The sequence below is a fragment of the Protopterus annectens genome, chromosome 2.part1 (assembly GCF_019279795.1).
Source record: "Protopterus annectens isolate FY-2018-M chromosome 2.part1, PAN1.0, whole genome shotgun sequence".
NCBI lineage: Eukaryota > Metazoa > Chordata > Ceratodontiformes > Protopteridae > Protopterus > Protopterus annectens.
This window is the reverse complement of record NC_056729.1, coordinates 924,303,643-924,328,102: the sequence shown is the minus strand read 5'-3', so window position 1 is coordinate 924,328,102 and position 24,460 is coordinate 924,303,643. Positions and strand designations below refer to the sequence as shown.

Genomic DNA, 24,460 nt, shown 5'->3' with positions numbered 1-24,460 from the left:
TGGATTAAACTCAACCGCTGTTCGTTTTTTAGCAATCTGTTTTTTTCTGTTTTTAGTTGTCTTCTGTTTTGAGTCTGTACTGGGGCATCATCCTTGCAGAAGGTAAAATGCTGCTCAATACTAGGCTCATACCAGCCTGAGATGCACAGTCCAAAAGCTCTATCACGTCCAGGGAGGTATGTTTCACGTCATTTAGATCCACATGGAGTATAACAGAATCATACTGGCACTTAAAGGTACAATGATTTCAGTCAGCAACTTTAGCATCCTTGCCCCTATCTTTCTAAATAATAATAATTTAACATGGGCTATTCTTAAGATGTATTTTAATTTAAAAAGTAAAGTGGCAGTACAGGGAAAAAAGATACTTGCAGAGTATTTATGTATTTAGTTAAAATCCAATACATCAAAAACAGATAACCAGAATCATTAATATTTTTACCTTTCCACCTGGCTGCAAATCTTCAATGGGAATGTCTGTAAGCAAGGAAGGGTGCATCTCATCACACATCTCTGACCCATTTAGGGTTACATGGGTGGTCTGAGACAAGTTGGCATCTTGCCCTAAATTATATAAGTGTGCACATGTTAATAACCTGAATGTTCTAATAAGAAATCAAAGTAATATAAAAGCAATACTGCTTCAGAAGGATTTTTTCTCTTTCTCTATTTTCTATGTAAAATGACATACAGAATCATGCAAACTATAAAACAGCTACACAGCACTTACTGTAATTTCAGGTCTTCAAGAACAGTGATTTATCAGTACACTTCACTGCAGAATTATACTACTGCCACAAGACAGAGCCTTCCTGACAATTTTTTGCAAGCAGTGTCTCAGGTCTGCCTCATTCCATCAGGGAAAGAAAGACCTCTGCTTAGGCACTGTGATAATCATAGAAGTGAAAAGAAAATATTAGCTTTCATTTTCACCTAGAGGCTCCTATTAGTCCAGTAGCAGTGATGCTAGCATGGAATACTGGAGGTCTTTGGTTTCAATCCTAAATGACAGCTAATATTTTCCTTCCACTTCTGCGATCTTTCTCTGCATTTGTGTGCATGGAACAGACAGGGGAATACTACAGGTGGGCAAGTCAGCAGATTAGAGAGTCCAGAACACCCATTTTTTAGCCATAACCCGGAACCACAGGCACAATTTCCAGACTTGCATATAAAATTAAAAGCATAGTGACTACAAATTTACAGACGTGCATACAACAGTGTTTATATACTTAGAATGCATTTCTGAGTACAGTAAGAATGCAAGTAACACAACATTGCTTTACTAAGTAACTGTAGTACAGCATAAGGGAGGGTGCTGCTGCACTCTTAACTGAGTCATCCTTTGAAGAGATGTAAACCAAGACCCACAGCCCTGGACTGGTGGTAGCCCAAGTGGATACAAAAGATCTCCTGTCCCGCACATAATGAAAAGAGTAGGGGGTCTTTATTACATATCTATATATATTAACATTTTTACGTTTTCGCACATTTCAATATTCTAGTACAGCATAAACTCAATCCAACAACACGCTGGCAGGAAGAGCAAATAAAAGTCCAGGAAAAAAAATGTTTCAAAAAACAATAATTTGGACAAGTGAATATGCATCAAAATATCACCAAATTTATTAAAGAAAGTTGTAAGCACTTTCACTCTCTAAGGTGCTTCATCAGAGAATGAACAACAGATTTAAAATTCACTTATACACTGCTCTTTAAAAATCACAAGATCGAAACTTGAATTAATCAGTATCTTAAGGCCTGGTGTTTAGGAATTGATTTTACAGAAAAAGAAACATTAAGCCCAGGATATTAATTAGCATGCAGCTTTATAATCCATCTACATTCATCTCTTTCAGTAATGTTAATAACATTTCCACCTCTCTTTGGAATATCTACTCTCTGTAAAACCATAAATTTAAAACTATGTTATACTCCATTCTTCTTCATCACAGCTTTGGCTAATGCACTATTAGTAAGTTATTTCTTGATGTCATAAATATGTCCAGCAATTCTCTCTTTTATAGTCTTTTTGGTTTAGCTGACATAAAAACAGGAGCATGCTTTACAGACAGCTAAATGAATTATATTTTCAGTGTTACCATCAGCATAAAATGTAAAAGAAACCATATATTTTCATATGTATACAATATGAATCTGATTTAGTAAATGTGCAACAGATGCACTTAAAACAAGGAAAAGTGCTTACCTTCTTATACATTTTCTGTCTGCAGTTGTCATACCTATGACCAAGTTGTTGTTTTCCTGATTGCTTAATTTAAAAAAAAAGAATTTGGAGGGGGGGGTCTCACCTACAATACCCTTTAGTTCTGCACTAACTGTCAGCATAGACCAATCAAATATAAAATTTTCACAAACAATATCACTTTCTCTACTATGTACAACCGGAACCCTTAAAACAGTGTTCAAACTAATATTTAATCAAATATAGTGTCTATTTCATTCAGAAGACTTCTTGGTTATCACCCATTCTTTGAGCTACTACAGGTGAGAGTTTGGGAGGGATGTTGAACAGACGAAAATAGGACAACACGGATCTAGTGCTATGGTAAGTATAAAACGTTAGCACCTGATGTCGTCCATTTTCGTCTGATTCATTCGATAGGACAAATTCCCTAGCTACTGTTCTCTGTGGGTGGCTTCATGGAAAAATATTCTTAAGCACCGCAGAAACAAAAGATGAGCAAGATCTGGATTATACATCCAGTTTAAAATGTGACACAAAGGTATGAATTGTAGACCATACTGCAGCAGCACAAACTTCATCAACTGGTAAGTTTCTTTGAAAAACTGTTGAGGTTGCCACTGACCTAGTTGAATGACCTTTAGTTGTTTTGAGTAGATGTGGTCCCAACTTTTAAACAAACAAAATGCAATCTCACAATCATCTTGAAAGAGTAGCCTTAGATACACCATACCCTAGCTTTGCTTTGGAAAAGGTCACAGACAACTGATCTGATTTTCTACTGCATTTTGCTCTATGAAGATAAAATCTTAGCTGTCTGTGAAAATCAAGGAAACAGAAGGTATATTCTCCTTTGTCTGAATACCTTGGAAAAATATTTGGCAGGTTTGTAGACTAAATGATGTTGAATAATGATGCCACCTTAGGGAATAAAAGAAAGATGTGGTTTCAAGAAAACTCTGTCTTTATAGAAGACCAGGTATGGTGGTTTACAAGAGAGGGATTGTAATTCTGAAATTCTTTCTGATGAAGTAACTGCTATCACAAAGATTGTTTTCCAAGTCAAGAAATTAACAGTTATTGAATTCACTGGCTCAAAACATTTTGTAAGGGTTTGTAACATTATTGTGATATCCCAAGGTGGGCGGGGTCCCATATTGGAGGTCTAAGAAGAAAAGTACCCCCTAAGAAAGGCTTTAGACACTCAATGAGGCTAGAAGAGTCTAGTTATGGCCAACAGGAAAATTAGAAATTGCTGCCAGTTGTACTTTTATAGTAGAGAATCTACAGGCTTTATGAAACAATTCTGAATGGCAGTCCAAAATGAATGGTAGAGGAGCAGAAAAGGGACCCAAATTCTTTGTCTAAGGCCAAAAAGAGAATATTCTCCACCTACTTCTATACAATTTGCTGGTGCTAGCTTTTTGTAATGCTGTCAGTATATGTACTACAAACTGTGAAAACCTGGCATCTCGGGCCATTGTCAAAACTGCAGAAATCAAGTGGTTAGATTTAGAACATCTAGGTCCAGGAGAGGATCCTGGGAAGGATGTGATAGTAAACCTGGTCTGTGAGTCAGCATTCAGGGAGGATATATTAGCTGAAGTCATAGAAATGAGAAGCAAATCTGTCCAGGCCAGTAAGGATCACTTTTGCCTTGTATCTCTTAGCTTTCTGAATGAATTCTGTGATTAAAAGGAACAAGAGAAAGTCATACAGAAGTCCCAGGAGCTAGCTGTGGACTAGACAGTCCCTCAGTGACTGATCCTATGGAGGGATGAGGGCAAAGTAACTGCTGCACTTGTTGTTCAGGTTGGAAGCAAACAGGTCGCAGCAAGGTTGGCTCCAGTGGCAGAAAATTTTGCTCACCACTGATTGACTGAGGGACTTGTGAGGCAGAATAATGTTCTTGCTTAGCCTGTCTGCTAGCACACTGGATGCCCCTGGTATGTGCACTGCTATTAGAAAGTGGCATGAAGTCATTGTGCATTGCCACACTATCATTGCTTCCAGACATAAAAGATAAACTCTGGATCCACCTTGTTTTTTATGTACCACATTACTGCCATGTTGTCTGCTTGAATCAAAATCATACCTCCTAGTAGAAAGTCTTGAAATGCATGCAACACTAAAAGGACTGCTCTCATCTCTAGAATGTTGATGTGTACGTTGGCTTCTGACATTGTCCAGGAGTGTTTCCTTAGTAATACACCTCCCCACCCTAAAAGGAAAGTATCTGTGGTGACCACCTCTACTGGAGATGGAGGACAGAAGTGGTGACCTTCGCAAAGGAGCGAAGTAGATGTCCACCAGCTGAGATACGACTTGTATACTGGTGTAAGTTTGATTGGAGAACTCAAAGGGTGATGTAACGAAGACCAATGGACTGACAACACCCACTAGAGAACCCTCAAGTAGAACTGGGAGAATGGAATTAGAGTGACTGTAAAAGCCATGAGAACTAGAAGTTGTAGAATCAGCCTTGCTGGTGGAGAAGGGAGGGATAGGACTTGGTTGGCTACTCTTTGAAGACTCCGGATTCTAGAGTGTGGTAGAAAGATTTTCTGATTCACAGTATCCAGGTGGCATCCAATAAACTCTATAGACTGGGAGTCAGCTGACTCTTGGAGAGGGTTACAGTGATCCCCAGATTGTGCAGTAAATGAAGTAAAGTGTCCTTTTTTGAGTAGGTCCTTGGTTGGAGCAGTGAGGAGCCAAGCGTCCAACTACAGAAAGACTTTGAAACCTTTCAGCCTCAGATAATCCTGTGACTACTGCCGTACATTTGGTAAACATCTGCGGAGCTATGGTGAGGCCGGAGGGCACAGCCCTGAATGGATAGCAATTGGCTCGAAGCTTGAAACAGACAAATCTTCTTGAATGCTTGTTTATCTTCACATGATAATAAGCATTCTGAAGATCTACAAAGCACATCCAATCATCCTTCCTGAGAAGAGGTAGAATGGACTTAACCGAGATCATCTGAAATTTTGTCTCTCACACAAATTGGTTCAAATGACTGAGAACCAGTATGGGCCTTAGATCCTCTGTCTTTTGTGGAACTAAAACGAATCTGGTGTAGACACCAGACCCTTTTAGTCTGGTGGGTCTAGTTGGATGGCACTTTTTTCTAGCAGCTTTTGTACTTCTGCTGCAGCAGATTCCAGCTGATGGGGTGGCACTTGGGGGAAAATATTTTCTTGTTGGGGAAAAGTAAAGAAAGGGAATGGTGTATCCTCGGGTGATTACCTGCACCATCCAAGAATCCAAAGTGATGGCCTGCCGAGTATGTGGCTGCAGGGATAAGTGTCCCTGACTGCCTCCAGACAGCATCAGTCAGGCAAAAGTTCAGGAGCACTGAAAGGATTTCTCTGAAAAGGATTCACAAAATCCCTGGTTTTAAAGACTGCCTCTGCGTCTAGGACAACATCGATTGAAGTTACCACACTTCTGCCTTGGGAGGGTTGTATGAAGAAGTGTTCTGGTTAAAACCCTGGGATTTTCTGAAGCATATCTTCCTTCCACCTCTTTGATTCTTGGAAAAGGTTCTTTGAGGAGTAGAGAAACTGCTTCCACAGCAGACAAGGTTTTACTGTCTTGTTCACTTCTAGTTATTGTGTCCTTGATCTTGGTTCCAAAAAGAATGGACATATCAAAAGAGGTACTAATGAAGGAAGTCTTAAAGCCCTCGACAAAATCACACAACCACATCCAGGCATGATGATGGATAACAGTGTCTATACCTGCTGATCTAGATGTTACATCAGCTGCATTTCAGAGCTGTCGTGTGGACACACTGGAGAGAGATGCAAGGGTAACCAGGTGGGATTCCACTTTTTTTTTTGGATATATGATGGCAAGTTACCCGAGACAGAATCGGAAAATTATTTTGTAAATTTCTCTGAAACCGTGTAATATGAATATGACACAAGTAGTTCAGCATTCCAAGTGAAAAAGTCACTGAAGCACAAGTCCATTTTCCAAATCTATCCAAAGTCCTTAATTTTCTACTAAGGGAATGGACATATGATCTCTCTTCCATGAGTCCCTTCTTAGTGGCTGCTGCTATGACCATGTCATCTACTGGTGGACCTTTCCTACAGTGTGACCTGTCTTTATCAGCTGCTAAGACTTTGTCTGCCTTCTCTGGCTAGGCTCCACTGTGTCCGAAAACCTCCAGGCTCTCTGAGCCACCACATCAATAAGGGCAACAACAGGAGGGACTACCCAAGCAGTAGAAGTGTCAGACAAAAATACCTCTAGGAATACGGATTCTTCCGGGTACAATGTCTCAGTGAAAATGTATCCAACTGTTTGAGGGGGAAGAACTCGGTGCCAACATCCCTGGGTTGGGGTTGGGGTTGGCACCTATGTCTCTAATGGACACAGGCAGCCTGTAAATAGTTCATCTCCCAGGCTCCTGCTTGTAAATGTGTCATCCCCAAGCCCCTGCTTATACTTAAGGTAAGGGTATCAGAACTTTGAGATTTGGGATGCCTAGCTAGGCTTAACACCTATGAACCTATGACTGGAAGTAACCTCTTTCTGAGTTAACTTATCTTTTCTACTCTGAAGAGCTTTATTAAGAAAAGAGGCACAAACCTCATAGCTGGTGTCGTGTGCTGCACCCAAGCAGTAATCACACATGGTATGTGGGTCTTGCAGATGAATTTTGTGGCCTCAGATTTTAGAAACGTTTTCAGACATCATAGAAACAGCTAAGAAAATATTAAAAAGGAACAAAACACCTAAATTTCACTGCACACCAATGAAGGGATTAGGCTCAAGTCTAATAGCAAGACTGAAAATGAGACAAGAAACTTGACTTATCCTCAGATGATGCAAAGGAGATCAGAGCCCTGGAAAACCACAGTTGTTCGATCAAGAGGCAAACAAGATCTGAGGTATTCAGAGGGAAAGACAGAGGGATTATGGGAAAGGAAGAAGTCACAGCTCTGGATCCATGTTTTTGGAGGTGCTGAGACCAGATCTGACTTGGAAATGGACATATCAGAGCTAATGTTTTTGGTATTAGAGACAACCTGCATAGGGCAGCCTCTAAAAATTGCTCTCCCATTTCATTAAAAACATTATCCCACTTATTGTCATTGTTGACAAGCCTAAAGATTCTCATTTATAGTAATATTCTTAATGGACAAGTAGCGTTGTCGCCTCACAGTAAGATGCTGTCTGGTTCGATTCTCAGCTAGAGCGTCTTCTCCGTGGAGACATGCGTGAATGGGCGCACCTTCATTGAAGGTTGTGCGTCAGGGCTGGTAACTCGGCACGTAAAAATCAACTACCAATCATTAGTGGACCGGAGTTCCGCTGTGGCGACCCCTAACCGGGAAAAGCCAAAAGACATAACATTCTTAATGGACAATTTATATGTGTCGGATGCATACTCTGCAAGTGTAAATACAAGTTTTTCTTACACTGCTTTCTATACAACATAGCGTTAATCTTACCATTCTCATCTTTATAAACAGTAAAGTACAGTTGTGTACACCTACCATAAATGTAGATGTTCGAGTGTCTTCACTGTTGCAGTCATGACTGAGGGATTTTCTTCTTCTTCCCCAACATAGACCCCTGGCTATCCCTCCTGTTTTGGATATTGTGGATGATGCCTTTTTGGAGGCTAACTTAACCCCTGATTCTTTTCCTCCTGCTCCTGTTAGGCCTGATAGATACTACAGGGTTCAGCTTTATACTCCTGGTGCTCTGACATCAGGGAGTGGGGTTGAACAGCCGACGCCAGACCCAGACTTTGGGATTCTGGCCGACCGAGGGCTGCCTGCCAGCAGGGGAGAACCTTTTTTCCCTATCTTTCCAAGGCTCGAGAATCCTTTTCAGTAGGAATGGGATTTTTAGCAGTAGCGGCCTTAACTCCCTTAGGACCCTGAGAAATGGTTTCAGGGTCAGCAGTAGGATTCTTGTATAAAAACTGATGGGAATCAGGAACCCTGTAGTATCTATGTTGGGGAAGAAGACGAAAATCCATCAGTCATGACTGCAACAGTGAAACACGATGAACATCATCTAGATATTTAACTTTTTCTCTGGTAAAATTTATAGTAAGTCTTAAAAACGTCTGTAGTACTGTGTAAATAATTAATATATTTATTAAACTGCTCTATATTACCTAACCATATAAAAAATAACTCTATAAATTGCCCATAATATGGTATTAAAGATGTATATTCACGACTATTTGAACCAAAAGTATTTTTCCCATAATAACATCACCATGTTAGCATAGCTATTTGCAGCACATGGAGTGCCCATAGTTACTCCTGTTTTCTGTAAATAAAATATATCACTAAACATGGAAACATTATTTCTGAAAATCAATTCAAGTAACAAAAATGTAAAGATGTATATTCACGACCATTTGAACCAAAAGTATTTTTCCCATAACATAACCATGTTAGCATAGCTATTTGCATCACATGGAGTGTCCATAGCTACTCCTGTTTTCTGTAAATAAAATATGTCACTAAACATGAAAACATTATTTCTGAAAATCAATTGAAGTAACAGACAAACAAAATTAATTTTAGAATTACTTAATTCCGTTTTTGTAACTACATCAGTTCTGATGCTCTTAATACTAAATTCATTAGGTACAGCTATAAAGAGCAAAGTGAGATTCATAGTAACAAATATTAAACTGTCATTATTTGTAACCACTTTACCATTTTTTAAATCAGTAATAAAATCTTTTGTATATTTTAATATTGTAGGGGCAATATCTTTAAAAAAGGGTGCACGGTTTCCTCAACAAATTTAGAAATGGATTTAGGGAACTAAGCATGACTGGAAAATATGGGTCGCAGCAGTCAGTAAACCAAAGATTTATGGACTTTAGGTAGACCATATATTATTGGGGTAACTGGGCAGCTAACATAAAATATTCAAACAATTTATTAATTTGTTAATAACACACTCAACTGAAAATCATGCAAACAAGCCTTAACCTTGAGATCATTTTCATGACTTCACTACTGTTCAGATTTTTTAAGTATTCAAATCACTTAATATATTCATTTGTTTTACACAAAAGTCTCTATCCATTATCAATAGTAGTCCACCTTTGTCTGCGTATCTGATCTGAACAGAATAGTTTGACTTCATTTAGTGCTTCATGTTCTGCTCTCATCAAATTGTAAAACTCCTTTTGTCTATGGTTGTTGAATACTTCACATAAATCATGTTACTGTAACAAATGTATTTATTAGAGAATGATTTACCTGCATAAAAGTACTTTGTCTCTTATATATTGTGTTTGAAGATGTATTTATAGAATTCTTAATTAAAAACATAGATAAAGGAGCACAACATAGTTTTAAATGTATAGATTTACAGAAAGTGAATATTCCAAAGAGAGGTGGAGATGTTATTAACATTACTGAAATAGATGAATATAGCTATACTGTAAAGCTAAACCAGTTCTTAAACATCAAGCTTTATGGTATTGATTGATTAAATGAAGGTTTGATCATGTAATTATAAAAAGCAGTATATAAATGAATTTTAAAACTTGTTCATTGTCTGATGAAGCGCCTTACAGCATAAAAGCATTTACAATATTTTTTAATAAATTTGGTGATCTTCTGGTGCATGATTATTTGTCCACAACATATATGTTCAACATTAATTAATTTCATGGCACTTCATAACTAAAATATTTTACTTACCCACTCTGAATATCCAATTTCACTTCATCACCCAACTCCTTGTGCTTAAACCAAAATTTAATTTTCTTTAATATGTTATCTTCATTCCATACCTTGTTAAACAATAATTAGACCTAGCATTCAAAAATTTAGAATAATGTTCATTCAAACTATAAAGACTGACAACTGAACTTTTCCCATAAGTTTGATAATACCTGCACATTATTTTATCCATACTGATTTCACCCATTTTCCTTAAAAAATCATTTTTAACCTTCTAAACAATTTAGTATCCATTGGACAATTAAAAAACATGTTTCACTGTTTCTTACCTCAAATCTCCAAAATCATCTTTCATTCATAACAGTATACACCAAACAATGACTGGCAACTCATTCAACATGTCTCCATATAAAATTATACCTATCAAATCTTAAAATCTCTTCATTCTTTTATTATTTCCACCAACTTATTCCCCCATCTCTGCCGAGAGATCAATAAAAAAAACAGGTCTGCATATTTTTTCATACCATTCCTTTGTGTCTTTCTACAAATCACTGTTTTCTAGGACCCAATTCCAAAAGACTTACTCTCAATATAAGTGACTTACTCCTGGGTAACCCTGCCGCATTTTCAAAAGACTTGCTCTTGGTGTGACTAACCTGTTACAGGACAAGTCTGCTTTATGAAAGTCTGACACCAGAGCAAGTCTTTTGGAATTAGGCCAATGTTATACTATAGTAAGTCACTTATAATGAGTGCAAATATTTTAAAATCTGGATCATAATCTCCAACCCCTTATTTTTTCCCCAATATTCCCGAGCTGCTCCCTCTTTGATTAATTTACCTTTTTTATTCAACGTTGCCAATGCCTAATTTGTACTTAAATTTAAAACTTTCACTTAACATACTCTGTTTTTAAAATTTAACATCTAAAGGAAGACAAATTAACTATTGGATGTAACAGAGTTAAACCATTTTCTCTGTCTTATTAAACATATAACTATTTAATAGAAATTACTCTAGAATCTCAAATTAAAGTAAAAGTCATCTGGAAGTTATTTTTCCAAAACTGATGTAAATAAAAAACTATGGAATTTGCAAAATGAGCTTTTTAAAAACTCACTTAAACACCATAATTTCATAATTCCATAAACTTCTTCTAGTGTACATTCTCTGTTTCTTAATTGCATATTTACCAAAAGGTACTTCGCAGACTTTTATTTGTGATCTAGAAAAATAAATGCTAGCCCATCTGTCTCTCTCTCTCTCATATCTTTACATTTTCCCTATTTACTTTTAAAACTACATAGCTTAAATATTTCACATCTTAAATAATAACTTTATCGTCAATGAATATTTTTTGGAATTAAGACATCGTCATCATCTGCATAAATCATCAACAGAATCTTTACTGTATCCTTATACTTAAACCACTCCTCTTTAAAATATAACCACATTTTCCAACACAGCATTTATAATCAATAAATACAGAATAAACTCACATGACAATCCTATCTCAAACATATTTGCGTTTTTAATCTCTTATTCAACCATCTATTAACATTAACTTTGATGATACTGTTCTCCTAAGCACGTTTTAGAAAATGAATTACACCACTACAAACCCCATAAGTTTTAGCTACATAACAGCCCACCAATTGTGCATCTTGCCCCAATATAATTATGATAACCATTTCTTTAATCTGCTTTTGTCATTCTAGAAATTCCTTAATTTCACACATTTTGAAAACCTTTTTTCAAATCTGGTTTTCATGATTTTCAAAATGATCTTATAATCCATATTTTTCAATGCGATAAGTCTCAAATATTCTAACATATTTATATCTCCTTTTTCTAAGTATTATTTTAACATCATTCACAAATGTCTACTTTACTAAAACCTTCCAATTTCTATTCATTTAGTACCTGTCAAAACAGAAGTGTTTGTTCAACATTCAACCTTTTGTAAAACTCCTATCTTATTACATACCTAATTGTAGCCACATTTATCATTAACATGTTTTAAAACATGATCTAATTTCTGTAATGAAGTGTCCTTGGCTAAATCAGAAGAATCTTTTTCAGTAATGTTTTAACATTTCATTGAATTTTCTTTTTCATATCAATTCCTCTATTTCTTCACTGAAAAGATTCCACTTATTTCATTATTCTTTCCCTATTTTTAATGACATCACAGTTCTTGGTTAATAATTCTTCTTTAATCTAAATACAACATATCTAGTTAAACTCAAAACCTGCTACAATAAAATAGCTAAATTTACTACCAACTCCCCCATAAGACCCACCGCTACCTAGCCTTAGCAACTTAACTGGCTAGAACTACCTCACCATCTTTCACCCAGCTCAACTTTGCACACAAAGTGATATACCAGCCAGAAAAATCCGCAGCTTTCCAACTGATACAAACTTACACTAACTCTCATGTCCTTCTCTCAACAAATAAATCATTACTACAAATCTCCAGATCTAATAATAGTGCTGGAGACTCACTATATTCCAATTACATTTCCAAAATCTGGAATATCATCACATAAGCCATTATGTGTTCAACTAATCCCACTCAATTCAAAAATCTCCTGCGGAACTACCTAATCAGCCCACTGCTTCTGCCCTTGTTTAAGCCCTGGTTAAAACTCTACCCACTCCATTACACTTCAACTACAATATTCTCTTCTGATAAATTTTTAATACAGGATTACATAATAAACTTTAATATCAACTACTTACCTTATCCAATCCCCCCTCTGTATCCCTTCCTTCTTCACTCCCACTCTGCCACAAACCCAAAACCTTCCCCTGTGTAAAGTATCACTGTATCACCTCGTCTCCACCTCACTTCATATCTCCTCCTCTTTTACACCAGTCTTCTCACTCTACATTGCTCTCTAACTCTTTTAGATCTGTATTCTTAGTTTCCTTAGTAGGATAAGTAATGTCATTAGTAGAAAATGTAATGGGTATAACACTATGATTCACTGTATGTACAGACTCTTACTCTAATGTTCATTGTGAACTGGTTACCATGTTATGTTTTATAAAACAAATGTGACCTGCACATCACACTATGTTCTGAGAAATGCTCTACAAACTCTATGTTAACCATTAGATACAATGCAAGTTACTTGCTAACATTTCCATTAGAACTTCTCTTGGGAAACGTTAACATATTTTGTAAGCTACTTGTTAAGAATGGTTTTGGAAATTTACATTTTATGAATTGTTTTGGAGCTTTTCTCCCCGGCCTCCACTGAAAATGGGGTAAAACCCAGTCAGACTTTCCTGGTAAACAAGTGTAAAATAAATAAATACATTTAATCATATCCTTTCTTTTAACTAACTTCCCTAAAAATGTTGAAATGGCCTCTTTTTTCTTTGAGTCAAAAACCTTTGCCTTATTATTAAATTTGCTATTCTCTTATCTTCTTCATAATTTTTCCTTAAAAAAATAAATGTAATCATTCTGCTCTAATAAATTACATATTCCATAAACTGTTTTGCCATAATCTTTTTCTTGTAGAAATAATTTTCTAATTCCAAATATACATAGTTATATTTCTTCTTAAACACCATCCTTCATTCAACTTTACACTTATAAAAAGTCATCTTTGTTATGTTCCTTCCAAAACATCTCAAGCTCTTCACTAAGCTCTTTTTTCCTCCATGTTTTTACCATTTACTTTTTTAATTTCTTTATCTAACTTAATAACTTCATTACTTTCACCAATAATAGCCCATACAGCACCATGATCTGAAAACTCCACTGACAAAAAATGAATTTCTATTAAGGTGTCTGAAAACAGAAAAAAAAATCCTTTTTGTCTTTAAGCCATCTGTGGTAAAAGTGAATTCCATCTATTGCCACAACTCTAAATTACCAATTTCATTATTTTATCAACATCTTAAAGATTTTTTTTTTGAAAATCTAATACTGCAGTTCAAGTCACCTACAATAATTACATCTATATTTACCACTACATAGGGCTTAATTTGTTCAAATAATTTCTCTCTACTGTTAAAATGAGTATATGCATAAACAAGCATAAATATTAAAGGACATTTTCTTTTTGTACATCTATGACAGATATGCAACCAGCTTTAATAATGACATGTTCCAAAAATATGATCACTTTCATGTTTGAATTAAATATTACCACCTAAGCATAGGTCTTACCCAGGTTCCAAATATTTTTTTTTTCTATAACATAATAAATTGTGCTCTTGTTTTTGTTTAAAAACTGAATGTCTAATAAAACAATTAAACCAGAATTCAATTTCTCACACAGTTGAAAAACATAAAATCATCTGACATCATTAAGAATGCTATTCATATTAAAGGTGCAATGTGAATTTTAACCTGTTCCCTTATTTTTATCTTTTACATTTTTTAATATGAATCTTTCTTTTCCAATTTGGTACTCTTAATTGTAGGACTTCTGTCTCAAACCTTTTGCTAAACATCCTCTTCTCCTTCTTCACTTTCTCCTGTTTGAAACTCATTGTATTTTTTTACAATTATTCTCACACTACTTTACATTCTCTACATTACATTCTATTTTATCATCTTTTTTGTCTAGCTCTCCGTCTTCCAAATTACTCTCCCCATCCACAATACAAACTTTTTTACTTATTTTCATGTGTCATTTATTCCCATTATCATCCTGCGGCCTTTTTATTTTTATTTCTCTAAGCAATACATCCAGAAATGATCTTTTTTGTGATATCTGTAACACTCTGCAACAGTGTTTGGTAGCATGTCGTTTTTCCCCTCACATTGCCCACAAATATGCATAAAACACTTCATTAATAAATGGTTTTCAGACCCACAATGGAAACACATTTTTAGGCAAGACGCAGTAACATATACTTCATTTGATGTCTCCATATTAATTTCACTTGGTAAATGCTTTACCATTCCAGTTTGCATTTTTAATTTAACCAAACATATTCAACCTTAAGTTTAAATTTCCCTTTTATCAATGTTTTTTAATGTCCATGACAGCATAACAAAACAGATTCAAACACTTTTGGCAAATATTATTTTTCCACATCAGTTCTACACTGAATAATGATCTTTTTACTAACTTGAACATTTTGAGAATGAAGTATTTAGTCCATGGGAAGGAATATGACCCCTCTTCATACTGCTTGATAAACACTGATCCAAACCAGAAAAAGCTTAAAAAATAATGTCACAGAAATTCTCTTTCCCCAAAAGAATAAAAGCACAAACATCTTGTGTTTTAAAACCAAACAGTAAGACATTGTTGTCTTAAATGTCATTTCTATCAATCTTAGATTGAATTCTTATTGTAGGCTTAATATTACCCTTTCTATTCCTTCAGTATGCCCTTTCTACTGGTAACTGTGACAGCAGAGGACTTCTTTACCACTGTTGTTGTTGTTGTGTCTTTCAGCTTTTCCCGGTTAGGGGTCACCACAGCGGAACTCCGGACCGCTAATGATTGGTAGTTTAGTTGATTTTTACGTGCCGAGTTACCAGCCCTAATGCACAACTTCCAATGAAGGTACGCCCATTCAAGTATGTCTCCACGCAGAAGATGCTCTAGCTGAGAATCAAAACAGACAGCGTCTTACTGTGAGGAGACAACGCTACCTTCTTTACCACTGTAGAAGCATTAATTTCTGGAAAAATGCCATTTCCTTCATTCCATCCAATACACCTGATTGCACTCCATTCTCATTCCCAAAAATCTATTTTTCAACTCTGTCCATGTCTCACCACAATATTGCAGAATCATCTGCCAGCTCTTCTTGCTGAATTTGTCCACACAACTGCCCATCTGATAATCTCCCCTGCTATAACACTGCAATTTCAATACTGAAAATGTCCACATGAGTTTCCTTCTGCAGACATCTATTATAATTTTCTACCACTGTTAATTGCTCTGAAAGCACATACATTGTATTTCTTTCCGTATGCATTAGTTACATGCTACCCCCTACCTCTGTCATTTTCCAGCACTGCCCATACAGAGAAGGGAAGTCTCCACAGACAGTTTGTTCCCTGGAGCCCTGGCCAACTCTCCTGTACTCATTATGAATAATACCTCAGGTTTACCCTTAAAGAGCACTGGCCTAGTAGGTCTAACCTGGTTAACAAATTGTAAATAAATGAACCAACTTATCATTGTACAGCACTGACAAAATAAACAGATAAGTATCAGTAGTGCACACAATTGTCTTTGCTATCCTTGAAAAAAGGAAAGGGTAGGGAGGAAAAAAAATAGAGATAAATTGTTATTTTATATAGTTACATATTTATATGACTGACATGTTTGGTCCTTATGGAACTCGAACACTTATGTGGTGTTGAATGTCACACCTCTAGCAGCCTACACATATTTTGCATTTTGGATTCCAGACCATTTTCTGATAAATAAATTTAAAAGTAAAACATGAGCAAATGTAAATATTTTGTGAATAATAAAAGGTATTAAAATTATACAAATAGCAATGATATCATCAAAAAGTATTAATTGCAGTGATAATTAGTGCATTCATAGTCTTTCTATAAATATTATAACACATTAATAATGCACACAACCCACAAATTATATTTTTTGTTAAATTTTCACAAATAAATCATATCTTGGAAAAGTACAGTTTTGTACCTACCATAAATGTAGATGTTCGAGTGTATACCCTGCTGCAGTCATCACACTTGGGTTATCCTGTCGTCAGGCGGTCCCGCAGTCAGCCTGAATTCCAAAGTCTTGGTCCGGCGTCGGTTGCTGTCACTTCTTCCCTGACTTCAGTGCGCCAGGGGTATATAAGAGGCCCCAGATGTCAGGTGCCCCCCCCAAAAGATGGTCAGTAGATAGTACCAATAATAAAAGCTTAACACAAACAAAACATCCCTCCAGCTATAAGCAAATATACCACAAAGGTTGTATCAGATTTTAAGGTACTGAAAGGTTTCAGTTAGGTCAGAGGGGATGGAGGGAGGGTAACCTGGACTGCAGCAGGGTATACACTCGAACATCTACATTTATGGTAGGTACAAAACTGTACTATGTTCATCGTGTTATCCTGCTGCAGTCATCACACTTGGATAAAATCCCAAAGCTAAGGATGCGAGGTGGAGTCAACCTGGGTTAGAGGAGGCTAGAAGGCCCTGCAAAACTGCAGTGGCGAAGCCAGCTCTAGTCTTAGAGTAAAGTGGTAAGTGATAGTGTTTGGTGAAGGTGTGTACTGAACTCCAAGTTGCAGCTTCCAGAATATCCTTGGTTGGCACCCCCCTGAGGAAGGCTGTAGATGTAGCTGCTGCCCTGGTGGAGTGGGGCCTTATGCTAGCAGGAACTGGTTTTCCATGGTGGGTGTAGCAAAAACATATGCAATGTCCTATCCATTTGGAAATGGTCTGTTTTGAGATCGCCTTTCCTTGTGATGCTGTAGCATAGGATACAAAAAGTTGGTCAGATTTTCTGAAAGCCTTAGTTTTATCCAAGAAGTAACGTAGTTGCTTGTGAATGTCCAAGGAATGCAGGAGTCTTTCTCCTTTGTTTTGTGGATTTGGAAAGAAGGTGGGTAAGTGGATGGTTTGATTTAGAGCCACACTGGATACCACCTTTGGCATAAAGGAAGGGTTAGTTCGTAGAGAAACTCTGTCTTGATGGAAGATGAGGAAGGGCTCTACTGCCATTAGTGCCTGTAGCTCTGAGACTCTTCTGGCTGAAGTAATTGCTAGCAGCAGGGCAGTCTTCCATGATATAAACTTTAAGTCAGCTGAGAAAGCTGGCTCAAAAGGTGGCAGGGTAAGTTTTTCCAGAACAAAATTTAGGTCCCAAGTTGGTGTTGGCGCTCTCCTGGGAGGCCTAATGTTTTTTGCCCCTCTGAGATACGGCCTTAGAAGTGGATGTGAAACTAAGGGAGGATCTGTGTTGTAGTGAGCTGAAATAGCTGAGGCGTGAATTTTAATAGATGAAAAAGAAAAGTCCTTTGTGTAACATCTCAGTTAAATATTGTAGAATCTGAAGCATGTCCGGCTGAAGGGTATTTTGGCCTTTAGCTTGGTTCCAGGCACAAAATCTTTTCCATTTGTCTGAGTAGGCTTTCCTGGTGCTGGGCCTCCTGGCCTCCAGAATGACATCCATAACAGTTTGTGAAAGAGGGACTGGCTGGTTGCTTAGGTGATGTGCCATGCAGCCAAATTTAAGGTTTTGAGCTGGCTGTGTAGAATCTGACTGCCTTGCTGTGAGAGTAGATGAGGAATGTGTGGTAAAATCCATGGTGGGCCCTGGGCCATGTTCCTTAGTAGTGGGTACCAGTGCTGGCGTGGCCAGTCCGGGACAATGAGTATCATTCGAGGTCTCTCCATCCTGACTTTCAGCAGCACCTTTGTGAGAAGGGGCAATGGAGGAAAGGCATATACTGTCAGCATTTTCCAACTGAATGAGAGTGCGTCCACTTTCCAAGCTTGATGGTGAAATGTCCTTGTGCAAAATTTTGAAAGCTGATGGTTTTGGGGGTTGGTAAACAGGTCTATGTCTGGGCGCCCCCATTTTTGAGTTATCATTGCAAATACTTGTGGATCCAGTTTCCACTCGTGGGGAGCCATGATGTTTCTGCTTAGGTCATCTGCCAATGTGTTCTTTTTTCCTGGCAGGAAATGAGCTTGTAATTGAACTTGGTAAGCCAGTGCTGTGTTCCACAAGGTCATTGCTTGCCTGCATAGAGGGTAGGAGTGTGTACCCCCTTGTTTGTTTATGTACCACATTACTGTGGTGTTGTCTGTCCTTATTATATGCTGTCCTGGATGTAAGAGGTCCTTGAAGGCTGTCACAGCATTCTGCACAGCTAGCATTTCTTTTTGATTGATGTGCAGATTCCTTTGATCTACAGTCCATATGCCTTGAACGCACCGTCCTGCCATGTGTGCCCCCCAGACATAGTCAGATGCATCTGTTGTCATAGTTTGCCTGGCTGGGGGTAAGGTGAAAGGCTGACCCTTGTTGAGGTAACATGCCTGTGACCACCATAGAAACTCCTGTTGAAGGCAGGGAATGAGAGGTATTGTTTCCAAGCTGTGGCTGTGTTGAGTCCATACGCTTTTCAGGTACCATTGTAATTTCCTCATATGCAGTTTTGCAAATGATATTAGTAGTATACAAGATGCCATGAAGCCCAAGGCCTGCAGAATTTTTCTTACAGGGAGTTGGGTCTTTGTTGCCATTATTTTGAGGTATTGAGTTAGTTGTAGTTGTTTGTCTGGAGTCAGATAAGCCATCTGGGCCGTTGTATTCAAGCTGGCACCCAGGAATGTCATATTTTGTGAGGGCACTAGTTTTGATTTCTTTTCGTTTACTGTGTACCCTAGGCAACTTAGAAGGTGTTTTACAAAAGTCAGATGTTGTAAGAGAATGTCCTTGCTTTCTGCTAGGATGAGGCAGTCATCTAGGTATGGGTATATTTGAATTCCTCTTTGTCTGCAGTATGCAATTACTGGTGCCAGGCATTTTGTGGAGACCCTGGGTGCAGTAGATAAGCCAAAGGGCAGTACAGAGAATTGGTAATGGGTTGAACCTGCAATGAAGCGGAGGTATCTTCTGCAATTTTGTCTGATAGGGACATGCAGGTATGCCTCCCTGAGGTCCAACGTTACTAGCCAAGCTTTCTTGCCCAACATGGGAAGAAGCTGCTATAGTGTTAGCATCCTGAATTTGGGTACTTGCAAGAAGGTGTTTAGAATTGAAAGGTCCAGAATGGGTCTCCAAGCATTGTCCTTTCTGGGGACTAGAAAGAGCCTTGAGTAAAATCCTTGGCCTTGCTCCTGTGTAGGTACCAGTTGAATGGCTCTCATGTCCATGAGAGTTGTAATTTGTTTTGTGCCTCTGCCCATTGATTTTGTGGCAAGTTTGGCATTCCTTTTATCCTTGGCAAGGTGTGGAAATGGAATCTGTATCCTTGTGAGATAATGTCTAGGACCCATTTGTCCTTTGTGACGATGCGCCAGTTGTCTATAAAAAATGCTAATTTTCCTCCCAAGGGAGCTGCCAAGAGATTTTTGCTTGGCAGTTTGAGGTTTAAATCATTGTGTTTGCCTTCTAGTAGTTTGGGACCTGTCTTCTCCTCCCTTTTGTGTTGCAGTGCCCCATTGGCGAGGTTTGTAAGGGATTTGTGCTTGTCCTCTGCTCCCTGGGTGTCTGTATTTACCCCTCTGTGGTCTGTCAGAAGCTGGAAAGGACCAATTTTTTGGTGGCCAATTTCTGCTGAAGCGTGGGGGTTGTACCTGTAAGAAATCTTTGACCGTCTGCATAGATTTTGCCTTATCCTCCATTTTCTTTAAAACCTCTTCTGCTTTAACCCCAAATAAGACATCCTGCTGTAAGGGTGCATCTAGTAACTTTGCTTTAACATGATCAGGCAGAGTTTGTTCCTTTAACCAAGCATGCCTACGTATAGCAGACCCAGTAACAGCTGCTCTACAGGAAGCTTCCAAGGAATCAAATCCACATTGTAAAGTATGTTTGCCCACCTGTTCAGCTGCATGCAACAGATCCTGCATTTCTTTGAATTCAGACTGTTGAGGGTGCGTGCTCATCTTTTGCTTTATTTGAGACATTAGGAATTGCTGGTATTTCAGCATGTGAAATTGACAATTTAGTGCTCTCATAGCTAGAGTAGCTGAGGTGTAAACCTTCTTCCCCACCTATCTAGTGCTCTGGAGTCCCTTTCAGAGGGTACAGGATTTTTAGCCACAGAAGCCTTAGCCCCTTTGGGACCCTGGGAGATAGTCTCTGGGTCAGCAACAGGGCTTTTGTAAAGCAATTTGTGTGAGTCAGGCACTCTATAATATCTATCTGGTTTGGCTGGAGCAGGAGGCAGAGAATCTGGATTTAGACTAGATTCATCATCCACAATGTCTAAAACTGGAGGGATAGCAAGTGGTCTGTGCTGGGGAGTAAAAGAAACTCTTGGAGTCTTTTCTTTGAGTCGGAGTAGTCCTGACCTTCCCAGTGGAAATGTTCCCTCATGGTATGTAAGGTTTCCCTAAAGGAATAGTCTTCAGGGGGAGAAGCTGAGGGAATGGAATCTTCAGCATCAGAATCTTCATAAGGGGGAAAGGAGTAATCCTGTTCCTCAGAGGAGCCTGAGGAAATAGACACTTGATCAGAGGAGGCATAATCCTCCTCTTGTCCAGGCCTTTTGTCTGGGGGGGGGGGGGGGGGGCCTGATTAAAGAAATCAAATCTTCAGCAATTTTAAGCATCTGTTTCTTAGGCATGGGGCCTTGAACTGGAGACTGATGTGCAGTCTTTCTTGGTTTTAGAGGAGTCTTAAGCTTAGCATAAGATTTTATGGTGAGAATAGTCGGTCTGAAGACACCTTCTGTAACCGAAGGTGTTTCTGCAGTGCCGGCTTCTCCTTCTGCAATGTTGTCGGTAGGGCCTAAAGAAAATGGCTGCATCGGCCTAGAACTCTCTGCTTGAGAATCCGAAGCAGTCTGGGGTTCCAATTCTGCGGTCATCAGGGGCTGCGTAGGCGCCTCACTGAAAACTGGAGAACCGGCGACCAGCCCAGCCAAGGCCTCGGAGTCTGGCTTGGATCTAGGCTGCCTGTCTTTATCTTTGCGTTTTTTATGCACGCCGGTAGTTGGTTGTTCCGATGGCATAGTGTAATTAAATTTCCTACCAAAGTAGTGTCATGCGAAATCAAAGCGTTGCTTTATAGTTCGCTTATTGAACCTAGCACAAAACCGACAACCAGTGAAGTCGTGGTCTGGGCCTAGTCAATGTATACAATAAGAATGAAAGTCCTTATGAGGTATTTGCTTCCCACAAGAAATGCAATTGTTAACTTTTTCTGACATCGGACTGAGGCAAGAAAAGGTTCCCCAATGGGGTACTTAGCTTTGAAGACTTCGGACTGAAATTCGATTCGAAAATCTCAGTTGTCGGCCGACCGGCACTTGCGAACTGCTTCTGCTTCGGGCACCATGCGGCAAAAAAGACTGAAGAAAATGCCGTTGGATGCCTTTCATATACCCCTGGCGCACTGACGTCAGGGAAGAAGCGACGGCAACAGACGCCGGACCAAGACTTTGGAATTCAGGCCGACTGCGGGACCACCTGACGACAGGATAACCCAAGTGTGATGACTGCAGCAGGGTAACACAATGAACATCTGTACTATACAGACATATATTGTTTGAACATTTTTTCTTAACCAGACTTAAGTTTTCCTATGACAACAAAAAATCCCTCTATAAGCACAAGTTTATTGAGATATGTAAAAAAATATGAAAACATATGTGCAATTAGCAATATAAATAACACTGAATATCACTGAAGATGTGCAACTTACAGTGCAAATATGAAAGACAGTTTTCTTCAAGAATATCTTAGGTTTGACCTGATATCATGCAACAGTTTGCAAGTCATTTGCTTTTTGAAGAAGCACTGTGGCAGATTAGATTAAACTCTGACAAAGCACCAGGGCTGAATGATGTAGTTAGCATCAAGTGTTTCTGAAAGAACCACAGGGTTTACTTGAACAAATACGTTTTTTAACAGAAGTGCATATCTTTAATAGTTGAGTTTGTGTTGTCACTTAATTGTGGTATGAAAATGTATTTTCTATTGGCTTACAGATATTTTTAAACTGAAAGTTTTTTAATGTATTGTTTCCTGATGAAGTCTAATGACGAAAGCGGAAAATAAACTGTTTAAGCTAAAATTTGTGCCTCTTGTTCTCAGTCTAAGCTCCAGTTCTTGTGGCTTGCTTTTTGAAGTATTATGTACATATGGAAATATTGGTTATTTTCACAATTAACAAACAACTATCAATGTCTCAGGTATAGTGTGATATAAATGGACACTGACAACAAATTCTCCCGTCTCCCACTATGGCATTTCACACCATTCCACTCATCAGGTAGGTGTCTCAGCTATGAAAATATGAATAAATGACAAATTAATTGATTAATTTCTCTACTTAGGGCATCATTGATTAACAACCTTAGTGTAATTTTGTTAACTCTTTGCACTTTCTAATACTGCCTATTATTAGCTGATAAGTCACTTGGTTAAAGGAGGCAGGCCCAAAATAAGTCTGGATGTCATAAGGAGCTATGCATGTGAACTGAAAGTTTACAAAAATGGCATTATAGGCTTGAGTGAGTTGAGCAAATTCTTGAGAAAGAGAGAAGGGTTTATTATCTAGGAGGTTGTGGGGAAGTCATATTTAAACTAGCCCTTGTCTATGAAGCAGGGACATCTACAGGTTTCTTTTAGGTGGCCAGTATTTTTCCTAAATCTGTTATTTACCATAAAGTTTGAGGTAACCAATTAAAGTTTAAGTGAAACGTTTTACAAATAATTTTCTCTACAACACCAATATTAAAAAGAAGAGTAACGAGCAAAGGAGCTGCATTCCTGACTGTAGGCTCAGTATGGGAAGTGTTTAATCTGCAATTTGCACCTTGAGGAGGAGCAGTAGTGTTCATAAAGAAATTTGTAGAATAGTGTGGATCAGGCAGGGGTGAGCAGATAGCCTTTTGCAGAGTGATACAGTGATGCTCCATTCTAGAAGACAAACAGATCTATATATCACATTGGCAGTAGACTGTAGCAGGCTAGTACTATGGACTGAATGGAAAGTAACTAAGGGAAGGGCAGACGGTAGTTTAGGAATGAACACATTTATAACCCAGCCCTCCTAGCATCAGGGGGTAGGTGATTTGCGGTGGAGTACCTGGCCTTAAGTAAGGCATTTACCTTTTTTAAGATGGCTTCTGTGTAGGTATAGAAAGAAAGAAGGGAACCCAGTCTGGGGCATATGTATATGCATGCTGGACAACAAGTTTATGGAAATCATACAATCCTAAGGAGGCTGGAGGAGGAGAGTTTTTGTTGTTTTCCAAGCAGTATGACTGCTGTATTGATTCCACGTAATAAAATCTTTTTGTAGAGTTTTTAGTAAAGTAGTGGTAGTAGGTCCAGTTAACCCACGGTGGTGGTGCTGCGGTAGCGTTGTCGTCTCACAGTAAGATGCTGCACGGTTCGATTCTCAGCTAGAGCGTCTTCTGCGTGGAGACATGCGTGAATGGGCATACCTTTGTTGAAGGTTGTGCGTCAGGCCTGGCAAGCCGGTACATAAAAATCAACTGCCGATCATTAGCAGACCGGAGTTCCGCTGTGGCGACCCCTAACCCCTAAAAGCTGAAAGACACAAACAAACAAAAGTGGTAGTGGGTCCAGTTCTATACAGGATAATGCCATCTGCAAAAAAGGTGATATTGGAGGGAGGTATGACAGAGTTTATGTCATTCATAAACAGGTGAATATGATGGGCACAAGAAATGATCACTGGTGAACTTCAGCAGAGAAAGAACCTTATGAAGCTGTTTTTCTAATGGCTATGTTATGCAGGCAGTTAATGAATCAAGAAATACCACTACGACTAAAATTAAATACTTTTCATTTGTTTTCAAAGGTCCTGCCTAAATCTATAAATACAGCTCCTGCAAAGTATTCTTTTTCCATGAAACTCAGAAAACCCTCTACCCTAAGCTATAAACTCCAGGGGTGTTA

The 24,460-nt window shown here is 38.3% G+C and overlaps 1 protein-coding gene across 1 annotated transcript in view; it reads right to left on the bottom strand.

Annotated features, from left to right (window-relative positions):
• TRAPPC11 (trafficking protein particle complex subunit 11) overlaps positions 1-24,460 on the bottom strand; it is a 2,455,228-nt gene that overhangs the window by 604,145 nt on the left and 1,826,623 nt on the right. The window contains exon 22 of the mRNA XM_044062556.1: positions 443-564. Within this exon, the coding sequence (XP_043918491.1) occupies positions 443-564 (122 nt within the window). The remainder of the gene's footprint in view (positions 1-442; positions 565-24,460) is intronic.